Below are 17,684 nucleotides of genomic sequence, written 5' to 3'. Positions count from 1 at the left end.
TCCACAGCCTAGAGAGGTTCTAATGGAGTAGGGGATGGTGTTCCACAGCCTAGAGAGGTTCTAATGGAGTAGGGGATGGTGTTCCACAGCCTAGAGAGGTTCTAATGGAGTAGGGGATGGTGTTCCACAGCCTAGAGAGGTTCTAATGGAGTAGGGGATGGTGTTCCACAGCCTAGAGGTTCTAATGGAGTAGGGGATGGTGTTCCACAGCCTAGAGAGGTTCTAATGGAGCAGGGGATGGTGTTCCACAGCCTAGAGAGGTTCTAATGGAGTAGGGGATGGTGTTCCACAGCCTAGAGAGGTTCTAATGGAGTAGGGGATGGTGTTCCACAGCCTAGAGAGGTCCTAATGGAGTAGGGGATGGTGTTCCACAGCCTAGAGAGGTTGTAATGGAGTAGGGGATGGTGTTCCACAGCCTAGAGAGGTTCTAATGGAGTAGGGGATGGTGTTCCACAGCCTAGAGAGGTTGTAATGGAGTAGGGGATGGTGTTCCACAGCCTAGAGAGGTTCTAATGGAGTAGGGGATGGTGTTCCACAGCCTAGAGAGGTTCTAATGGAGTAGGGGATGGTGTTCCACAGCCTAGAGAGGTTCTAATGGAGTAGGAGATGGTGTTCCACAGCCTAGAGAGGTTCTAATGGAGTAGGGGATGGTGTTCCACAGCCTAGAGAGGTTCTAATGGAGTAGGGGATGGTGTTCCACAGCCTAGGGAGGTTGTAATGGAGTAGGGGATGGTGTTCCACAGCCTAGAGAGGTTCTAATGGAGTAGGGGATGGTGTTCCACAGCCTAGAGAGGTTCTAATGGAGTAGGGGATGGTGTTCCACAGCCTAGAGAGGTTCTAATGGAGTAGGGGATGGTGTTCCACAGCCTAGAGAGGTTCTAATGGAGTAGGGGATGGTGTTCCACAGCCTAGAGAGGTTCTAATGGAGTAGGGGATGGTGTTCCGCAGCCTAGAGAGGTTCTAATGGAGCAGGGGATGGTGTTCCACAGCCTAGAGAGGTTCTAATGGAGTAGGGGATGGTGTTCCACAGCCTAGAGAGGTTCTAATGGAGTAGGGGATGGTGTTCCACAGCCTAGAGAGGTTCTAATGGAGTAGGGGATGGTGTTCCGCAGCCTAGAGAGGTTCTAATGGAGTAGGGGATGGTGTTCCACAGCCTAGAGAGGTTCTAATGGAGTAGGGGATGGTGTTCCACAGCCTAGAGAGGTTCTAATGGAGTAGGGGATGGTGTTCCACAGCCTAGAGAGGTTCTAATGGAGTAGGGGATGGTGTTCCACGGGGCTGCGACTGAAAAGGCACGGTCCCCTCTAAGCCTCAAGTTGGTCGTCGGGACATCTAGAAGCTCCAGGTCCGTTGATCTGAGACAGCAGAGATATAGATGATTCCTTCTAATTGCCTTTGATCTCTTTCCGTTCCAGGGTCAAACGGGCCACAGCTCTTCACCATTGAACAGTGGGGAACACGTGACAAGCTACCCCGAGCACACACATGGTGAGCACTACACGTATACAGTACAGTACAGTACAGTACACAGTACGGTACGGTATGGTACGGTACGGTACGGTACGGTACACTACACTACACTACACTACACTACACTACACTACACTACACCAGGGGTTCTCAACCCGTGGGTCGCGACCCCTCGGGGGGTCGCCAAATTATTTTAGGGGGTCCCCAAATTATTAAAAAAAAAAAAAAAGATTTATTTTTACATTTTATTTTCACTTTTTTTCAAAAATAGCAGACCTACAAGCTCGTAGCGCGCCACTCGGTGGCGCGCTATGAGCTTGTAGATCTGCTATTTTTCAATAGCTAAATTATAACAATGCTTAAAACACCAAAAGGGGTTCCCGCCCAAAATGGTTTAAGGTTATTGTAGCAGTCAATTTATATTGGGGGTCGGGAGGGGGCGGGGCGGGGGTCCTGAGACATTGCCAAAGCATTTCCGGGGGTCCCCGGCCAAAAACGTTGAGAACCCCTGCACTACACTACACTACACAGTACACTACACTACACTACACTACACTACACTACACTACACTACACTACACTACACTACACTACACAGTACACTACACTACACTACACTACACTACACTACACTACACACTACACTACACTACACTACACTACACTACACAGTACACTACACTACACAGTACACTACACTACACTACACTACACTACACTACACTACACTACACTACACTACACTACACTACACTACACTACACTACACTACACTACACTACACAGTACACTACACTACACTACACTACACAGTACACTACACTACACTACACTACACTACACTACACTACACTACACTACACTACACTACACTACACTACACTACACTACACTACACAGTACACTACACTACACAGTACACTACACTACACTACACTACACTACACTACACTCTCTTGACAAGGTTTCATAGTTAACCCACACCTAACTGACACCTAACCCACAATCTCCGTCACGTCACCCCAGGCAAGCCCCCAGGTCATCGTGACATCAGCCCCCTAGATCTCCATACTGTATATGGAGCTGACCTGTTCTGACATTCCATATCTTGATCTGACCTCATCTCCTCATCTGACTTCAACTCAAGATACACTCCATATATGGCCAGTACACGCGGGCAAGGTTGGCTCTCGCCCTCAGGCGTCTTACTGGTATTGATACTAGGGATGTCCCGATGACATTTTTTGGCTCCCGATCCGATTCTGATCATTTGAAAATGATGTGATCGGCCCCGATTTCCGATCACCCGATCGGATCGGGAGAACCCTAACAAATACTGGTAATTTGCCAATACATTATTTCGCGAAATAAACCGTTTATAATTATGTCACTGACATGTCACTGACGACGCCAAAGGCCAAGTGGCCTTCACCTTAAAATGACAACATTCCAGGCCTGGTATCCACGCTCAGAATTCATGTTTGCTTTGTGTCATATTCACTCACTCGTCACTTTATCTTCAGCTTCAATCGACTGGACCTTCCCCCCTACGAGTCCTTTGAAGAGCTGAGAGAGAAGCTTCACATCGCCATCGAGAACGCCCAAGGTTTCGACGGGGTGGATTAGGGGCTTTGTACTGCATGGCCGACCGGGAAGAAGAAGTGAAGTGTTACGAGTGCCATCGCACTGAAGCCAAAGGGCAAGATGTAGTACTTGTAATGTTGAAGGAACGTGCTCTTTGTCATGCCTAAAATCATACTCCGTCGCACCACGGTGTGGCTTGCCGGCGAGAACCACGCGACACGCTCTCAGTTCTTGTCGACAAGCCACACCACGGTGTGCTCGAGCTTCAGACACAGGCCGCGCCTGTCACGGGATGTGTCGCGGTCGTGACACAGGCTGTGACACCGGCCGCACCTGCCACGGGACAGTAGAGTACTAGTAGTCACACAGCCTTGCCTTCCCTCTGGTTTCCTGTGACACGCAGGATTATGGGACACAGAAATAAGGGAAAATGACATTCTGGAGTGACCATCAGGTGCTCCTTGTTTTCAGAAGTTTACAGATTTTTTATTTTTTATGCCATAATATATGAGCCTTTTATGTTTAGTCACTCAAAGTTGTATTCGCCACCCAATTTCTGATAAAAAAATGAAGAAGAAAAGAAACTCTATTCTATCAAATGATAAGGAACTGCTGGAAAATGTATATGAATGCATCGAATGAATGCTTTCTCTTTGCAGAGACGTTTAAAATGTTTTTGTTAGGCTTTTTTCTTTGTCTTTTCAACACATATACAGTATGTGTGAGTTAGATTTGAACTCAGGTGTTGAAGTTTGAAAGAAAAACACAAGTATCATTAACTTTTCAATCATAAGTTAGCACAATCTGAATCATGTATGTATGTATCAGGAGAATGGACTATATCCATCAACATTATCTTAAGTAACGCAGAAAATGATATTAGGCAATTTGTCTTAAAGTTATAGCACATGTTGAATTCTCCTTTTTCTTGCACACATGTAAACATAATTGTAGACTTGTGCATCTCGCCTCCTCTTTCAATAAGAAAATGGCCTTTCCTTTCCAACTGATCACCATGGGTGTCTAATAGCAGTATATATACAGTGCTCTATTTTTAAGAGCAACCCTTTAAATCTGTTCTTTTTGTGGTAACTCTTGAATTGTCAACAGATGGGAAATCTGTTCTAAAAATGAGTGAAAATGTGTTGCCTAATAATTTTGTAGGATATTGACTTGTGCTTAAGCAGTAGAATGTTTTAACAAACACTATTTTATTTTATGAAAGGTAAAACATATGTTTACACTACCTGGTATGTTTACAGGTTGTACTATGGGCTTTTTCATGTCAGTCTCTAAGAACACAATTTTATACTTATGCTTTTATAAAGTAAAGCACTTTGTTAATATAGATAAGTCTTATTTTGTATAGACCTTCTCAAATATATCAACTGCAGACTGCTCAAATGTTTGCAAAGGTGTGTGTGTGTGTGTGTGTGTGTGTGTGTGTGTGTGTGTGTGTGTGTGTGTGTGTGTGTGTGTGTGTGTGTGTGTGTGTGTGTGTGTGTGTGTGTGTGTGTGTGTGTGTGTGTGTGTGTATACACATATACACACACACCTGTGTGTGTGTGTGTGTGTGTGTGTGTGTGTGTGTGTGTGTGTGTGTGTGTGTGTGTGTGTATATATATATATATATACATATACACACACACATCTGTGTGTGTGTGTGTGTGTGTGTGTATTATCTGCTTCAAATGCACATCTGTTTAAATGTTTACATATGAAACATTGCTGAAAATATGCACATTCTCTTCTCTCCAATATGTAAATCAATTTATGAGGCCTTCATTTGTAATTTAATGTAGAATTTGATCACACACACGCACGCACACATGCACGCACGCGCACACACACACACACACACACACACACACACACACACATATATGGGATGTCCTCAACCTTCAATGGAAGTTCTGATAAATATTATACAGTATAATATTGTTTATTAAACCATAAGGCAGAATTTATTAAATTGAATCATGACACTTGTAAGTGCATTATACATCAGTTGAAATACATTTAATAAAACTGTTAATTTGGTGTTTTAAGTACACTCCAATTAAATATTGTATTTAAAAATAAATAAATGGAAATGCCAGTGTTAATGACTATTTTTCTTTTATCTATTGGTTTCAATTATGATGATGTTCTATTTATTATTATTATTATTACCTGTAACTTATTCATATTATTATGTACTCCAGACTTTCCACGTGTGAGACCTGGGATGGAATCCTGGGCGTAGCACGTGATGGCACATATAGGATTTATTATTTAGTTTTTAAAGGGGAAAACCACCCATTTTCAACATTTTACTATGTCATTAATATACCTTAGAGCTATTGTGTGGAAATAATAAAGAAGTCCCCCCCCATTCTGTGTTTCCTAGAACTGTAATTATGAAAAAAATCATTAACATGGTGAAACACATCTTGATGACATCATCAAGATGTGTTTCACCATGTTAATGATTTTTTTTGACATCATGAAAAAGAAGTTAAATAAGTCCTTTGCACCCATTGAGTTTTAATGACATAGTAAAATGTTGAAAATGAGTGGAATGCCCCTTTAAGATATGTTTTGCCTTTATTGATAGATCACAGTAGTAGGTAGACAGGAAACGGGCAGAGAGATTATTGGAAGACACACAGCAAAGTTCGTCGGGATCGGGACTCGAACCCGCAACACACTGTCATGCTGGATTACCAGCCAAGGTGCCTGGACCGCGAAGCCGGCCCAGGCCGGTATGAGTAATGTAGCTCTGAAGTGCCTTAATTAATAGTAATGTTCACGACCACGCTGCAAGAGGGAGTTCCACTGTGCTGGCGCCTGTCGGATGCATTGTCACAACGCATTGTGAGCTTGTAGCTCTGCTATTTTCAATTTGTTTTTACATTATTATTATTTTTACTTTTTGCCTATAATGATATGCTAAAGTTGCAGATTGATTATGAATTAATTATTTTATTAAATGATCGATTGTAATTTTGTCTTTTAATCAAGCAATTAACTGTTGCACCCTTAATCTGGATCTGTCATCTCATCTGAAATCTGATCTCAAAGCAATGGGAATTAGATTTAGTTCTTAAATCTGATCTCAAAGCAATGGGAATTAGACTTAGTTCTTAAATCTGATCTCAAAGCAATGGGAATTAGACTTAGTTCTTAAATCTGATCTCAAAGCAATGGGAATTAGACTTAGTTCTTAAATCTGATCTCAAAGCAATGGGAATTAGACTTAGTTCTTAAATCTGATCTCAAAGCAATGGGAATTAGACTTAGTTCTTAAATCTGATCTCAAAGCAACGGGAATTAGACTTAGTTCTTAAATCTGATCTCAAAGCAATGGGAATTAGACTTAGTTCTTAAATCTGATCTCAAAGCAATGGGAATTAGACTTAGTTCTTAAATCTGATCTCAAAGCAATGGGAATTAGACTTAGTTCTTAAATCTCAAGCAGACATCCCTGTGTTGCTCCTGTCTGCAGTGTTTGCCAAATCCCTCCCTTCTACTATAAATACATATGTACTTTTTCACTGCCACTTCCTATATAAATACATATGTACTTTTTCACTGCCACTTCCTATATAAATACATATGGAACCTCTTCATTGCAGTGCTGTTCAAGGTGCCTTCTTATACATTTTACTAGACCTGTACGTGCCCGTCGGCCACCTTGGGAACGATGCAACTTGAGAACCTAATAATACCCGTTGTCAACTTGTCATAGCACCCGTTTTAACTATCTGTCTGTGTCCCTTTTGTGCCCATACTGTATATGGAGATATCTGTAGTATGCAATACCTGTCGTCATAGCACCCATTTTAACTGTCTGTGTCCCACATGGAGATCTCTGTATCTGTCTGTCTGTGTCCCACATGGAGATCTCTGTATCTGTCTGTCTGTGTCCCACATGGAGATCTCTGTATCTGTCTGTCTGTGTCCCACATGGAGATCTCTGTATCTGTCTGTCTGTGTCCCACATGGAGATCTCTGTATCTGTCTGTCTGCCTGTGTGTGAGTGTTTTGTGCCCATACTGTACTGTATATGGAGATCTCTGTATCTGTCTGCCTGCCTGTGCCTGAAGAGTGCAAACTGATTGTGAAAAGTGTACTGGTTAAGTAATCAATTGGCAGGTGTGGGGTTGCCATGGCAATCAATTGGCTGAGGCAGAGGCTGGGAATTGGGACTTGGGCTCATTAGGTCCACTGGCAGAGCCTTTTGTGGTGGTTCTGGAGAACCGTGGTCCAACCGACTCGATACCGGGCACTGCACTCCCTGCGGGGGTGTGGAACGTGTGTGTCGAGGTCGGTGGGGCAAACGGTTCTCGAGTTATGTGCATTACAACCGTACACACACGCAGACAGACAGACAGACACAACTCAATACAAAATCTGCTAACTGTGGACGACACACTGATAAAGCATTACACTTGTTTACAACAGGGTCCACCCTTTTCAATTCATCAGAATCACACACAAGCACACACACACACACGCGCACACACACACACACACACACACACACACACACAGAGAGAGACGTGGCACATTTATAGTATTATGTACCTACTTCTCTTAGTAAATAGCAGATCTACAGCAGGGGTTCTCGACCCCCTCCCCGCCCTAACCTGACTCTGCCAGTTTGCTGCAGTATTGAGTTCACACTGCTGCCACCAGCTGGCGGAGTCAGGTTATCCCCGCCCCCCTCCCCACCCCCAATACAAATTGACCGCTACAATAACCTTAATAATAGAGGGTATGCGCGTGACATCATCGTACCTGGAAGTTGTGCGGGAACGCCCACCGAGTGGCAAAAAACTACTTTCTGACAGCCCATTCATCCAAACAGAAAAGTCCTGTCTGATTGCATTAAACAATGTTAAACTCACCAACATTTCAGCTGTACGAAAAGCTTGAATTATCCTCTTTCTATATCTGCAAAGTTTTTGTTTCATAAAAATCCACCATAGAAACGTTATGAGCTACTTTCTGTCAAGAAATGTCCGAGTTTGGAAGTGCTTGTTTTCAATAACACAACATTTTGCTGCCTCCTGCATTATGTGACATTTAGAAACGGGTGGTACGCAGGTCGGTTGAGTGATTTCCAACGAGCGCTTCCAAACTCCAACGCCACTCAGTCTAGATGAGGGGGGCGTGTCCTGATGGGGAAATCATGCCTGTGCATACTCTCTATAGAGAAAATTACTTACTTACTTACTCCTCTTCGTCCCCTATGGGACATAAGGCTTCAATGAGCGCTCTCCATTTCATCCCATCCCTGGCAGCATGTTGCGCCTCTCCCCAGGACAGGTTCATCTGTTCCAGTTCCTGCGTCACAGTTCTGCGCCAGGTGGTTTTGGGCCTCCCAGGTTTTCTCTTTCCTGGTGGTGTCCATCTTAAGGCCACCTTTGTGATGGTCCTGCTTCATTCTCAGCACGTGTCCTAGCCATCTCAGGCGTCGATGTGTAATCTCCTTGGTGATGCTCCCTGTTTGTTTATACAATTCATTATTAGAGATTTTATTTGGCCAAAAGATCTGGCATATTCTCCGGAGGGATCGGTTGTGGAACACTTCAATTTTCCTCACGTCTGATTTAATTACTCGCCAGGTCTCGGAGCCGTACAGCAGAACAGACTTTACATTGCTGTTGTATATGAGCATCTTGGTTTTGAGGCTGTATTGCTTTGACCTCCAGATGGAACGGAGTTGGGAGAAGGCACCCTGAGCCTTTCCCAGTCTTGCCTTTATGTCCTTTGATGCCCCACTGTCCTTACTGAGGAGGCTGCCCAGATAGGTGAAGTCCTCCACAAACTCAAGTGGTTCCTCATCAATAATGTTGGGTTGTGTGGGGGTGGAGTTGACACATAGCACTTGTGTGCGTGAGTTGTTGATATTGAGTCCGACTTGTTGTCGTGGTTGGTTGATAGGAGAGCAAGATCGTCAGCAAAATCGAGGTCTTCCAGCTGGGAGAATAGAGTCCATTGGATGCCTCTAGGCCTGTCAGATGTGGTGTTGGTAGTGATCCAATCAATGGTGACAAGGAAGAGAATAGGAGAAATTATGCACCCCTGTCTCACTCCCGATTGCACAGGAAACCACTCAGAGAGGCTGTTTCCCATGATGACACTACACTCAAATTGTTAAAATGTTTTTATGATGGATATTATTTTAGATGGTATTCCATAGGATAGAGAAAATACATCATACATAACAGCACTTGTCCTTGGACAAGTACATTTCCCATTCACTTGTCCGGAGCACAAGCAAACACAAATACATTTTAAATCAACTGTAAGTTAGTTTGATGAATAAATGTTTGAATTAGAGTAGGCTACAGCATCTTGCAAATATGGGTCTGGTCCACAAGATTCAATACACCAAGATACCCATGTACCTGTCTAAATACTTCCTTAATGTCAACGAAGTCCACACCCATAACACCAGAGGGAGTTCAACAAACCATGTGCAACCCAGATTTGGCACAAACAAGGGACTTAATTATTTTCGCTCGTATGCCACCAAAATGTGGAACGCCCTACCAACAGTCATTAAGACATGCGAATCCCTTGACTCCTTCAAAACCGCTCTCAAAGGGCACCTACGGACGGCTGCAATTCGAAACTGGCCCCCGTAAAATCGGAATCCCCACCCACCCTTTTTCCCCTCACTGTATATGTTTTTTAACTTTTTTTCCCCCACTTTTTAACTCCTCTATCATGATTTCCTGTTTTTGGCTATATAGAAGTGTATATTTGTACGTCTCTAAATGTTATGATGAATTGAACATGGTGGACCCTATTGTAAACAAGTGTAATGTTTATGGTGTCGTCCACAGTTAACAGTATTGTTTTGAGTTGTGCTTGAAATGTAATGTAATTCTCCAATCTGTTAATAAATACTTCAGTCAATCAATCAAGTACTTTTATAATTACCCAAAGTCTTTACATAAAATATAAGAAAGGAATCAACTGAAAAAGTTCAGCATGGAATAAATTGGGTCCAAAGGTTTGATATCGAATCACCCACCCAGCCCTTCTCTGTGGTAGTTTGAGTTGATTACGTGGTAGGCGTAGCTTGCTGCCGCACCCCACCCCCTCCCACACACACACACACACACACACACACACACTTTGCTTATGGCAGTCCATCGATGTTGATGATGACGTTGCTCCAAATATAGTTTATGAGATGATTATTGTTGTGCCTGTCGTCTGTGCATAGCCAGGTGGCTGTTCAGACCGATGCGTGATCCGCAGACTTTGTCACAGGAGGGGCAGGGGAAGGAGGGGCAGGGGAAGGCAGCAGTGGTGGTCGGTGGACCTTTGGCACGTTGGTGCCTCTGTGCACGCCGCTGTACTCTCCTCTCTGTGAGCTTCTCCTGAAGACGAGTGATTCCCTGGTGACAGGTAGAGCTCCAGGTGTGGCGATCAACAGCCAGGGACTCTAGTGCTGGTGGTTTGATGTCACACTTCTTCAAGAGACACACACACACACACACACACGCGCACACACACACAAAAACATTAATACATGGTAGTAGCCATAACCAAGAATGTATAGTACACACAACTGCCCCTCTATTCACATACATATGAAACCAAACACAAGTAATATTCTTAATTTAAATTAGTAATGGTTGGGTAGACCTTTGGAGCCCTGGGCTTGGCCTGGACGGACCTACAGTACTTACACCTAGAAACCCCATTCAAACCTATTTAGGTTCATCTTATGGTGGACATGTTTGCCTGAAAAGGAATCTTTGAAATGTTTCATAGTTTTAGAAATATAGTGCTTTCAAATTTGAGAAATGTACAATGGGGCTCAATGGCAGATATTGGCACGTCAAAAAAGCACTTTCACCTAGAAACTCCATTCACACTTTTTATAATTCAGCTTACTGTGGAGACACATGCTGGAACTTTTTACTTTGAAATGTTTTGAATTTTCTGAGTTATTTAACTTAAACTCCCAATCCATTCTCAATGGCAATAGCACAAACTTTGGCATGCTAGTAGTCCTACATACTTACACCTAGAAACCCCATTCAAACCTATTTAGGTTCATCTTATGGTGGACATGTTTGCCTGAAAAGGAATCTTTGAAATGTTTCATAGTTTTAGAAATATAGTGCTTTCAAATTTGAGAAATGTACAATGGGGCTCAATGGCAGATATTGGCACGTCATAAAAGCACTTTCACCTAGGAACTCCATTCATACTTTATATAATTCAACTTACTGTGGAGACACATGCTGGAACTTTTTACTTTGAAATGTTTTGTAGTTTCTGAGTTATTTAACTTAAACGCCCAATGCATTCTCAATGGCAATAACACAAACTTTGGCATGCTACTAGTCCTACATACTTACACCTAGAAACCCAATTCAAACCTATTTAGGTTCATCTTATGGTGGACATGTTTGCCTGAAAAGGAATCTTTGAAATGTTTCATAGTTTTAGAAATATAGTGCTTTTAAATTTGAGAAATTCAGAATGGGGGTCAATGGCAGATTTTGGCAAGTAAAGATTTGAGTGGGGTTTGAACCCACAACCTCCAGATCATGTGACCAGTGTGCTAAGTCACTGAGCTACTTGCGACCTGCCACAACACAGTTTGCCTTTCCCTTTGAGTAACAACACTTATACAAAAATAAAATACAAAAAATGAAATAACAGGAGATTTGTCTATTGTTTCTTGTTCTGTTGTTTATCTCTAGAGGTTTGAATGCTTATGAACCACAATGGAAACAAGTCTCTGGCTCTTCTATCATTATCTTTTTTGCCTTTTGTACACAGCAAGCACAGTGGCTCACTGGGTACAGAGCCTGCCTGGGAATCAGGAGGCCACAGGTTCAAGTCCTGGCTCTGACATAGTGCCCCAAAATCATGAAAAAATGACATACTATCGTATGCTGTCTGAAACCATGAACTATAGTAGGCCTATTTTGTGATTTTCATCTTTTTTTCAAATCCTCCAAAATCACGAAAACGACATGCTATAGTATACCGTCCGAAACCATGGACTATAGTATGTTGTTTTTCGTGATTTTCATCTTTTTTTTCAAATCCTCAAAAATCACAAAAAACGACATGCTATAGTATGCCGTCCGAAACCAAATATGAGAAATGTATAATGGGGCTCAATGGCAGATATTGGCACGTAAAAAAAAATCACTTTCAACACTTTCACCTTTCATGGCGAATCACTTTCACCTAGAAACTCCAATCACACTTTTTATAATTCAGCTTACTGTGGAGACACATGCTGGAACTTTTTACTTTGAAATGTTTTGTAGTTTCTGAGTTATTTAACTTAAACGCCCAATGCATTCTCAATGGCAATAGCACAAACTTTGGCATGCTACTAGTCCTACATACTTACACCTAGAAACCCCATTCAAACCTATTTAGGTTCATCTTATGGTGGACATGTTTGCCTGAAAAGGAATCTTTGAAATGTTTCATAGTTTTAGAAATATAGTGCTTTCAAATTTGAGAAATGTACAATGGGGCTCAATGGCAGATATTGGCACGTCATAAAAGCACCTTCACCTAGGAACTCCATTCATACTTTTTATAATTCAGCTTACTGTGGAGACACATGCTGGAACTTTTTACTTTGAAATGTTTTGTAGTTTCTGAGTTATTTAACTTAAACGCCCAATGCATTCTCAATGGCAATAGCACAAACTTTGGCATGCTACTAGTCCTACATACTTACACCTAGAAACCCCATTCAAACCTATTTAGGTTCATCTTACGGTGGACTGAAAAGGAATCTTTGAAATGTTTCATAGTTTTAGATATATAGTGCTTTCAAATTTGAGAAATGTACAATGGGGCTCAATGGCAAATATTGGCAAGGAAAGATTTGAGTGGGGTTTGAACCCACAACCTCTGGATCATGTGGCCAGTGTGCTAATTCACTGACCTACTTGCTACCATGCCACAACACAGTTTACCTTTCCCTTTGAGTAACAACACTTATACAAAAATAAAATACAAAAAATAAAATAACAGGAGATTTGTCTATTGTTTCTTGTGCCGTTTATCTCTAGACGTTTTACTGATGTTCAGATGGACGTTTGTTACACCAGTGTCAGGGTTCTCACTTCCTTCTGACACACATCACAGTGATGAGTTACCCAGAGCCAGCCATGACTGTTTCTATTAAACAGGAACCTGAAGACCACCTGGACACCAGGACTGTTTCTATTTAACAGGAACCTGAAGACCACCTGGACACCAGGACTGTTTCTATTAAACAGGAACCTGAAGACCACCTGGACACCAGGACTGTTTCTATTTAACAGGAACCTGAAGACCACCTGGACACCAGGACTGTTTCTATTTAACAGGAACCTGAAGACCACCTGGACACCAGGACTGTTTCTATTTAACAGGAACCTGAAGACCACCTGGACACCAGGACTGTTTCTATTTAACAGGAACCTTAAGACCAGCTGGACCTCAGTAAGTTTCATACTGTCTCTGTTTTATTCTGTTCTGTTGTAGGAATATCACCCTATCATCTTTTCACCATAGGATTATAATGGAAATAATCTCTAACCCTCTACTCTGGTAGAGCCTATCGGATATGCAACCGGTCTAATAGTCAAATATGACACGGCTACATATCGCTGGCTGTGGGATAATAATTGATAAACCTTGCCTATGGCCAGTGGCCACCCACCACACCGTTGACTGCCAATACAGCACATCATGTTACTAGGGGATTGGGTGCCACTCTATGGTTGCCTGGCCACACTACAAGTAGGCCTAGTTTTAAATGCCTAAAGGTGTGACCACTAGCTCCCATTGTCATGGAAGATGTGGGCTCATCTCATTATGTCCTTTTTACGGGTTGTAAACCTGCTGGTCTATGAAAGCCCATGAAAAGTTCACAACAGATCGACATGCTAGTCATACGGGAGCGCCGGCTAGTAGACAAAAGTGGGGGGACACTTTTGGACAGATATTTACATTTCTTTCATAGCACAATTCTGGAGATATAAGGCAGCCGCTGGTTTTTTGATTGATTGATTGATTGATTGATTGATTGAAATATTTATTAACAGTTTGCAGAATTACAGTACATTTCAAGCACAAACTCAATACAAAGACTGTTAACTGTGAGTGGACGACCCAATAAAGCATTACACTTGTTTACAAGAGGGTCCACCATGTTCAAATCATCAAAACATTTAGAGACGTACAAATAGACACTTCTATATAGCCAAAGAACAGAACAGGAATTCATCATAAAGGAGGTAAAAAAAGGGAAAAGAAACATACTGTATACAGTGAGGGGAAAAGGGTGGGTGGTGGGGGGGGTATTCAGATTTTACGGGGGCCAGTTTCGAATTGCAGCCGTCCGCAGGTGCCCCTTTTGAGAGCGGTTTTGAAGGAGTCAAGGGATTCGCATGATTCGCATGTAACTGATGATATTTGATCAGTTCTTGTTTTTATATTGATTGAATACTTTATTAACAGTTTGCAAATAGTACAATGGTACGATTATACAATGATGCTAAAACGATAACACAAAATTCCACTAACTTGGAATACACATGTGGACAGTCTCTGTAGTAAGTTACAGCGAAGACTGCACTTCCTCTGCCGTGTCAGGGTTCATGGTATTTTTGTTGTTGTTAGTTTTTTGGCTTTTCTGCCTTTATTGCAGTGTTGTTTTCGTCGACTAAAACTAAACAAAAAATGTTCGTCGACTACCTTTTTTCATTGACAAAAAATAAATAGAAAGTAAATAAAAACTAATCTATGATGACTAAAACTAAGACTAAATATATCGACAATTTCGTCAACAAATAAAAACTAGACTAAAATGTTAGGAAGGGACTAGTGGACAAGATATCCAGTATAAGTCATTTTACACTTGGTTGCATGCTGAAAATAGCCGATCTACAAGCCCACAACGCGTCGCGCTGCGACGCGTTGTGGGCTTGTAGATCGGCTATTTTCAGCAAGTGTAAAATCTGTCATTACAACAGCATCAAGGCCCGCCAAAATATATTTTAGTCGACTAAATCAACTGTAGATTTAGTCGACTAAAATCGCATGACACTTAGTCGACTAAAACTAGACTAACACTAAAACATTCCAGATGACTAAAATATGACTAAAACTAAATTAAGTTTCAGTCCAAAGACTATGACTAAACAAAAATAGAAATTTGCTGCCAAAAACAACACTGCTTTATTGATAGATACAAGTGAAGATTGACAGGAAACGATGATTCATACAATTACCTGTACCGTTTGTGGCCATGGCTGTGCTCACATGAGTGATATGAAAAAACACATGAGCCTGTAGTTGTACAGTTATGTAACAAAGACTTTGGTCAAATGTGTACCCTGGAGCTGGAGAGACATGGAGACTCCATAATGAACAAACACTATAGTAATGAGTACTATCACTTTACTAAGTACTACTTAGTATCAAAGAAAATCATTTTCACTACCTTAAAGCAGGGGTTCTCAACCCGTGGGTCGCGACCCCTCGGGGGGGTCGCCAAATTATTTTGGGGGGTCCCCAAATTATTAAAACAAAAAGATTTTTTTTTTCTTTTTGCAACTGAATGGCTGGAAAGTGGAAATGAAGAGTTTACATATAATACACGTAGTACATGCATACACCTTCCCTAATGATTATATCTGGTTTCAGTATTTATTTATGGTGTATTGTCTCTATTATTAAGGTTATTGTAGCAGTCAATTTATATTGGGGGTCGGGAGGGGGCGGGGCGGGGGTCCCGACTCCCGAGACATTGCCAAAGCATTTCCGGGGGTCCCCGGCCAAAAAGGTTGAGAACCCCTGCCTTAAAGGACAACTTTAGTTTTTTTCAACCAAGGTTCATGTTTTAGGTTGTTATTAGTGAAAGTAAAATACGAGTGTTTTTTTTTTTTTTCATTTGCTGCTTTCTTCCGTTTTAGGGATTTTCGATATTTTTGACAGGCATTCGAGCATGGGGCTAAATATGTATTTTTTGACAAAATATCATGGCGATTTATTTTTTTATTATTTACTATAGAAATTACATCTGGCCACAGAAGATCACAGGATCTACTGAATGTGAAGGTAGCCTACTGGGGGGAAGCCACTGTGTGTCATAGGCTCAATATGTCAGTTTGACACATTCAGTAGATCTCGTGATCTTTTGTGGCCAGCTGTAAATTCTTGGGGTCTAGTAGGACTATAGTAAATAATAAAAAAGTACATATTTAGCCCCATGCTCGAATGCCCCCGCCCCCCTGTCAAAAACAGCTAAAATCCCTAAAACGAAAGATAGCAGCACATGAAAAAGAATTAACACTCATCTTTCACTTTCTTAATATATAAGTAGGGCCTATATATTTTTTTAAAGTCTGATTTGTTTTGTATGTTGGATAATAAAAATAATGACCCTCTTACTGAACATGTTTTATTTTTATTTATTTATTTTTTGGTATGAGGAAGCCCATATTCACTTCCAGTAAGTCAGGGGAATGTGTGTGTGTGTGTGTGTGTGTGTGTGTGTGTGTGTGTGTGTGTGTGTGTGTGTGTGTGTGTGTGTGTGTGTGTGTGTGTGTGTGTGTGTGTTATTTATTTATTTTTTGGCATGAAGCCCTTCACTTCCAGTCATGCTCCAGGAAGGCTACATATTCCAGTAAAGCCAGTCTTGATAGGTATTTCTTCTGCAGAGTAAGTCAGGGGAATGTGTGTGTGTGTGCGTGTGTGTGTGTGTGTGTGTGTGTGTGTGTGTGTGTGTGTGTGTGTGTGTGTGTGTGTGTGTGTGTGTGTTATTTATTTATTTTTTGGCATGAAGCCCTTCACTTCCAGTCATGCTCCAGGAAGGCTACATATTCCAGTAAAGCCAGTCTTGATAGGTATTTCTTCTGCAGAGTAAGTCAGGGGAATGTGTGTGTGTGTGTGTGTGTGTGTGTGTGTGTGTGTGTGTGTGTGTGTGTGTGTGTGTGTGTGTGTGTGTGTGTGTGTGTGTGCGTGCGTGCGTGCGTGCGTGCGTGCGTGCGTGCGTGTCAGGGCTGCTAACATTGGACTGTGAGAATCCAGGAGTTTCTTTGGGGCGTGGGGTGAATTGACGCCTCCTTTCCGGAGCATGACTGAAAGTGAAGTGAAAAAATACAAAATAAATACAAAATACAAAATGTGAAACATTTTCAGTTAGTGGAGAAGAATCTTCTCATTAGTTCAAATAGAGCACACCATTTTGTGTGAATACTTGCAACTTCAACTAAACTAAAACATGTGATCAAGTCCTTCACACTGAGCCTTTGGAGGAAAACTCATGGCAACTGCATTGTTATTTGATAAAATAGCCCATTTAATTTGGAAACTGCATGACAATATTCAGGGTTTGACGTCAGGATATCATCTGATAACATCTCCTCCACCACCAATCTGATCATTCAACTGATAAAATTCCTGTCCTGCTCGGCTCATGAGTCATTTCACACCTCGCCTCCCCTCTCACGCACCATGAACCTGTCATGAACCTGTAATGTATACTCTATCATCAGGTGAGAGTGGGAGGTGTTAGGGTCTAACTCCCCCCGCTCACCTGATTCCATTCACTTCTGATAACTACTCCCATTTTTCATCCCCTCTCGCCA

General features: G+C 41.9%; 1 protein-coding gene across 2 annotated transcripts in view; it reads left to right on the top strand.

Moving 5' to 3' along the window:
• The window catches only part of nedd4a (NEDD4 E3 ubiquitin protein ligase a), a 102,234-nt gene extending 97,089 nt beyond the window's left edge, over positions 1–5,145 (top strand). For both annotated transcript variants that reach the window (XM_079496151.1, XM_079496150.1), the window contains 2 exons: positions 1,416–1,488; positions 2,994–5,145. In XM_079496151.1, the coding sequence (XP_079352277.1) occupies positions 1,416–1,488; positions 2,994–3,096 (176 nt within the window). In that variant the 3' untranslated portion in view covers positions 3,097–5,145. The remainder of the gene's footprint in view (positions 1–1,415; positions 1,489–2,993) is intronic.
• The last annotated feature ends 12,539 nt before the right edge of the window (positions 5,146–17,684 follow it).

This window comes from Electrona antarctica, assembly GCF_951216825.1.
Source record: "Electrona antarctica genome assembly, chromosome: 3".
NCBI classification, from domain to species: Eukaryota; Metazoa; Chordata; class Actinopteri; order Myctophiformes; family Myctophidae; genus Electrona; species Electrona antarctica.
This window is presented reverse-complemented; position numbering and strand designations above follow the sequence as displayed.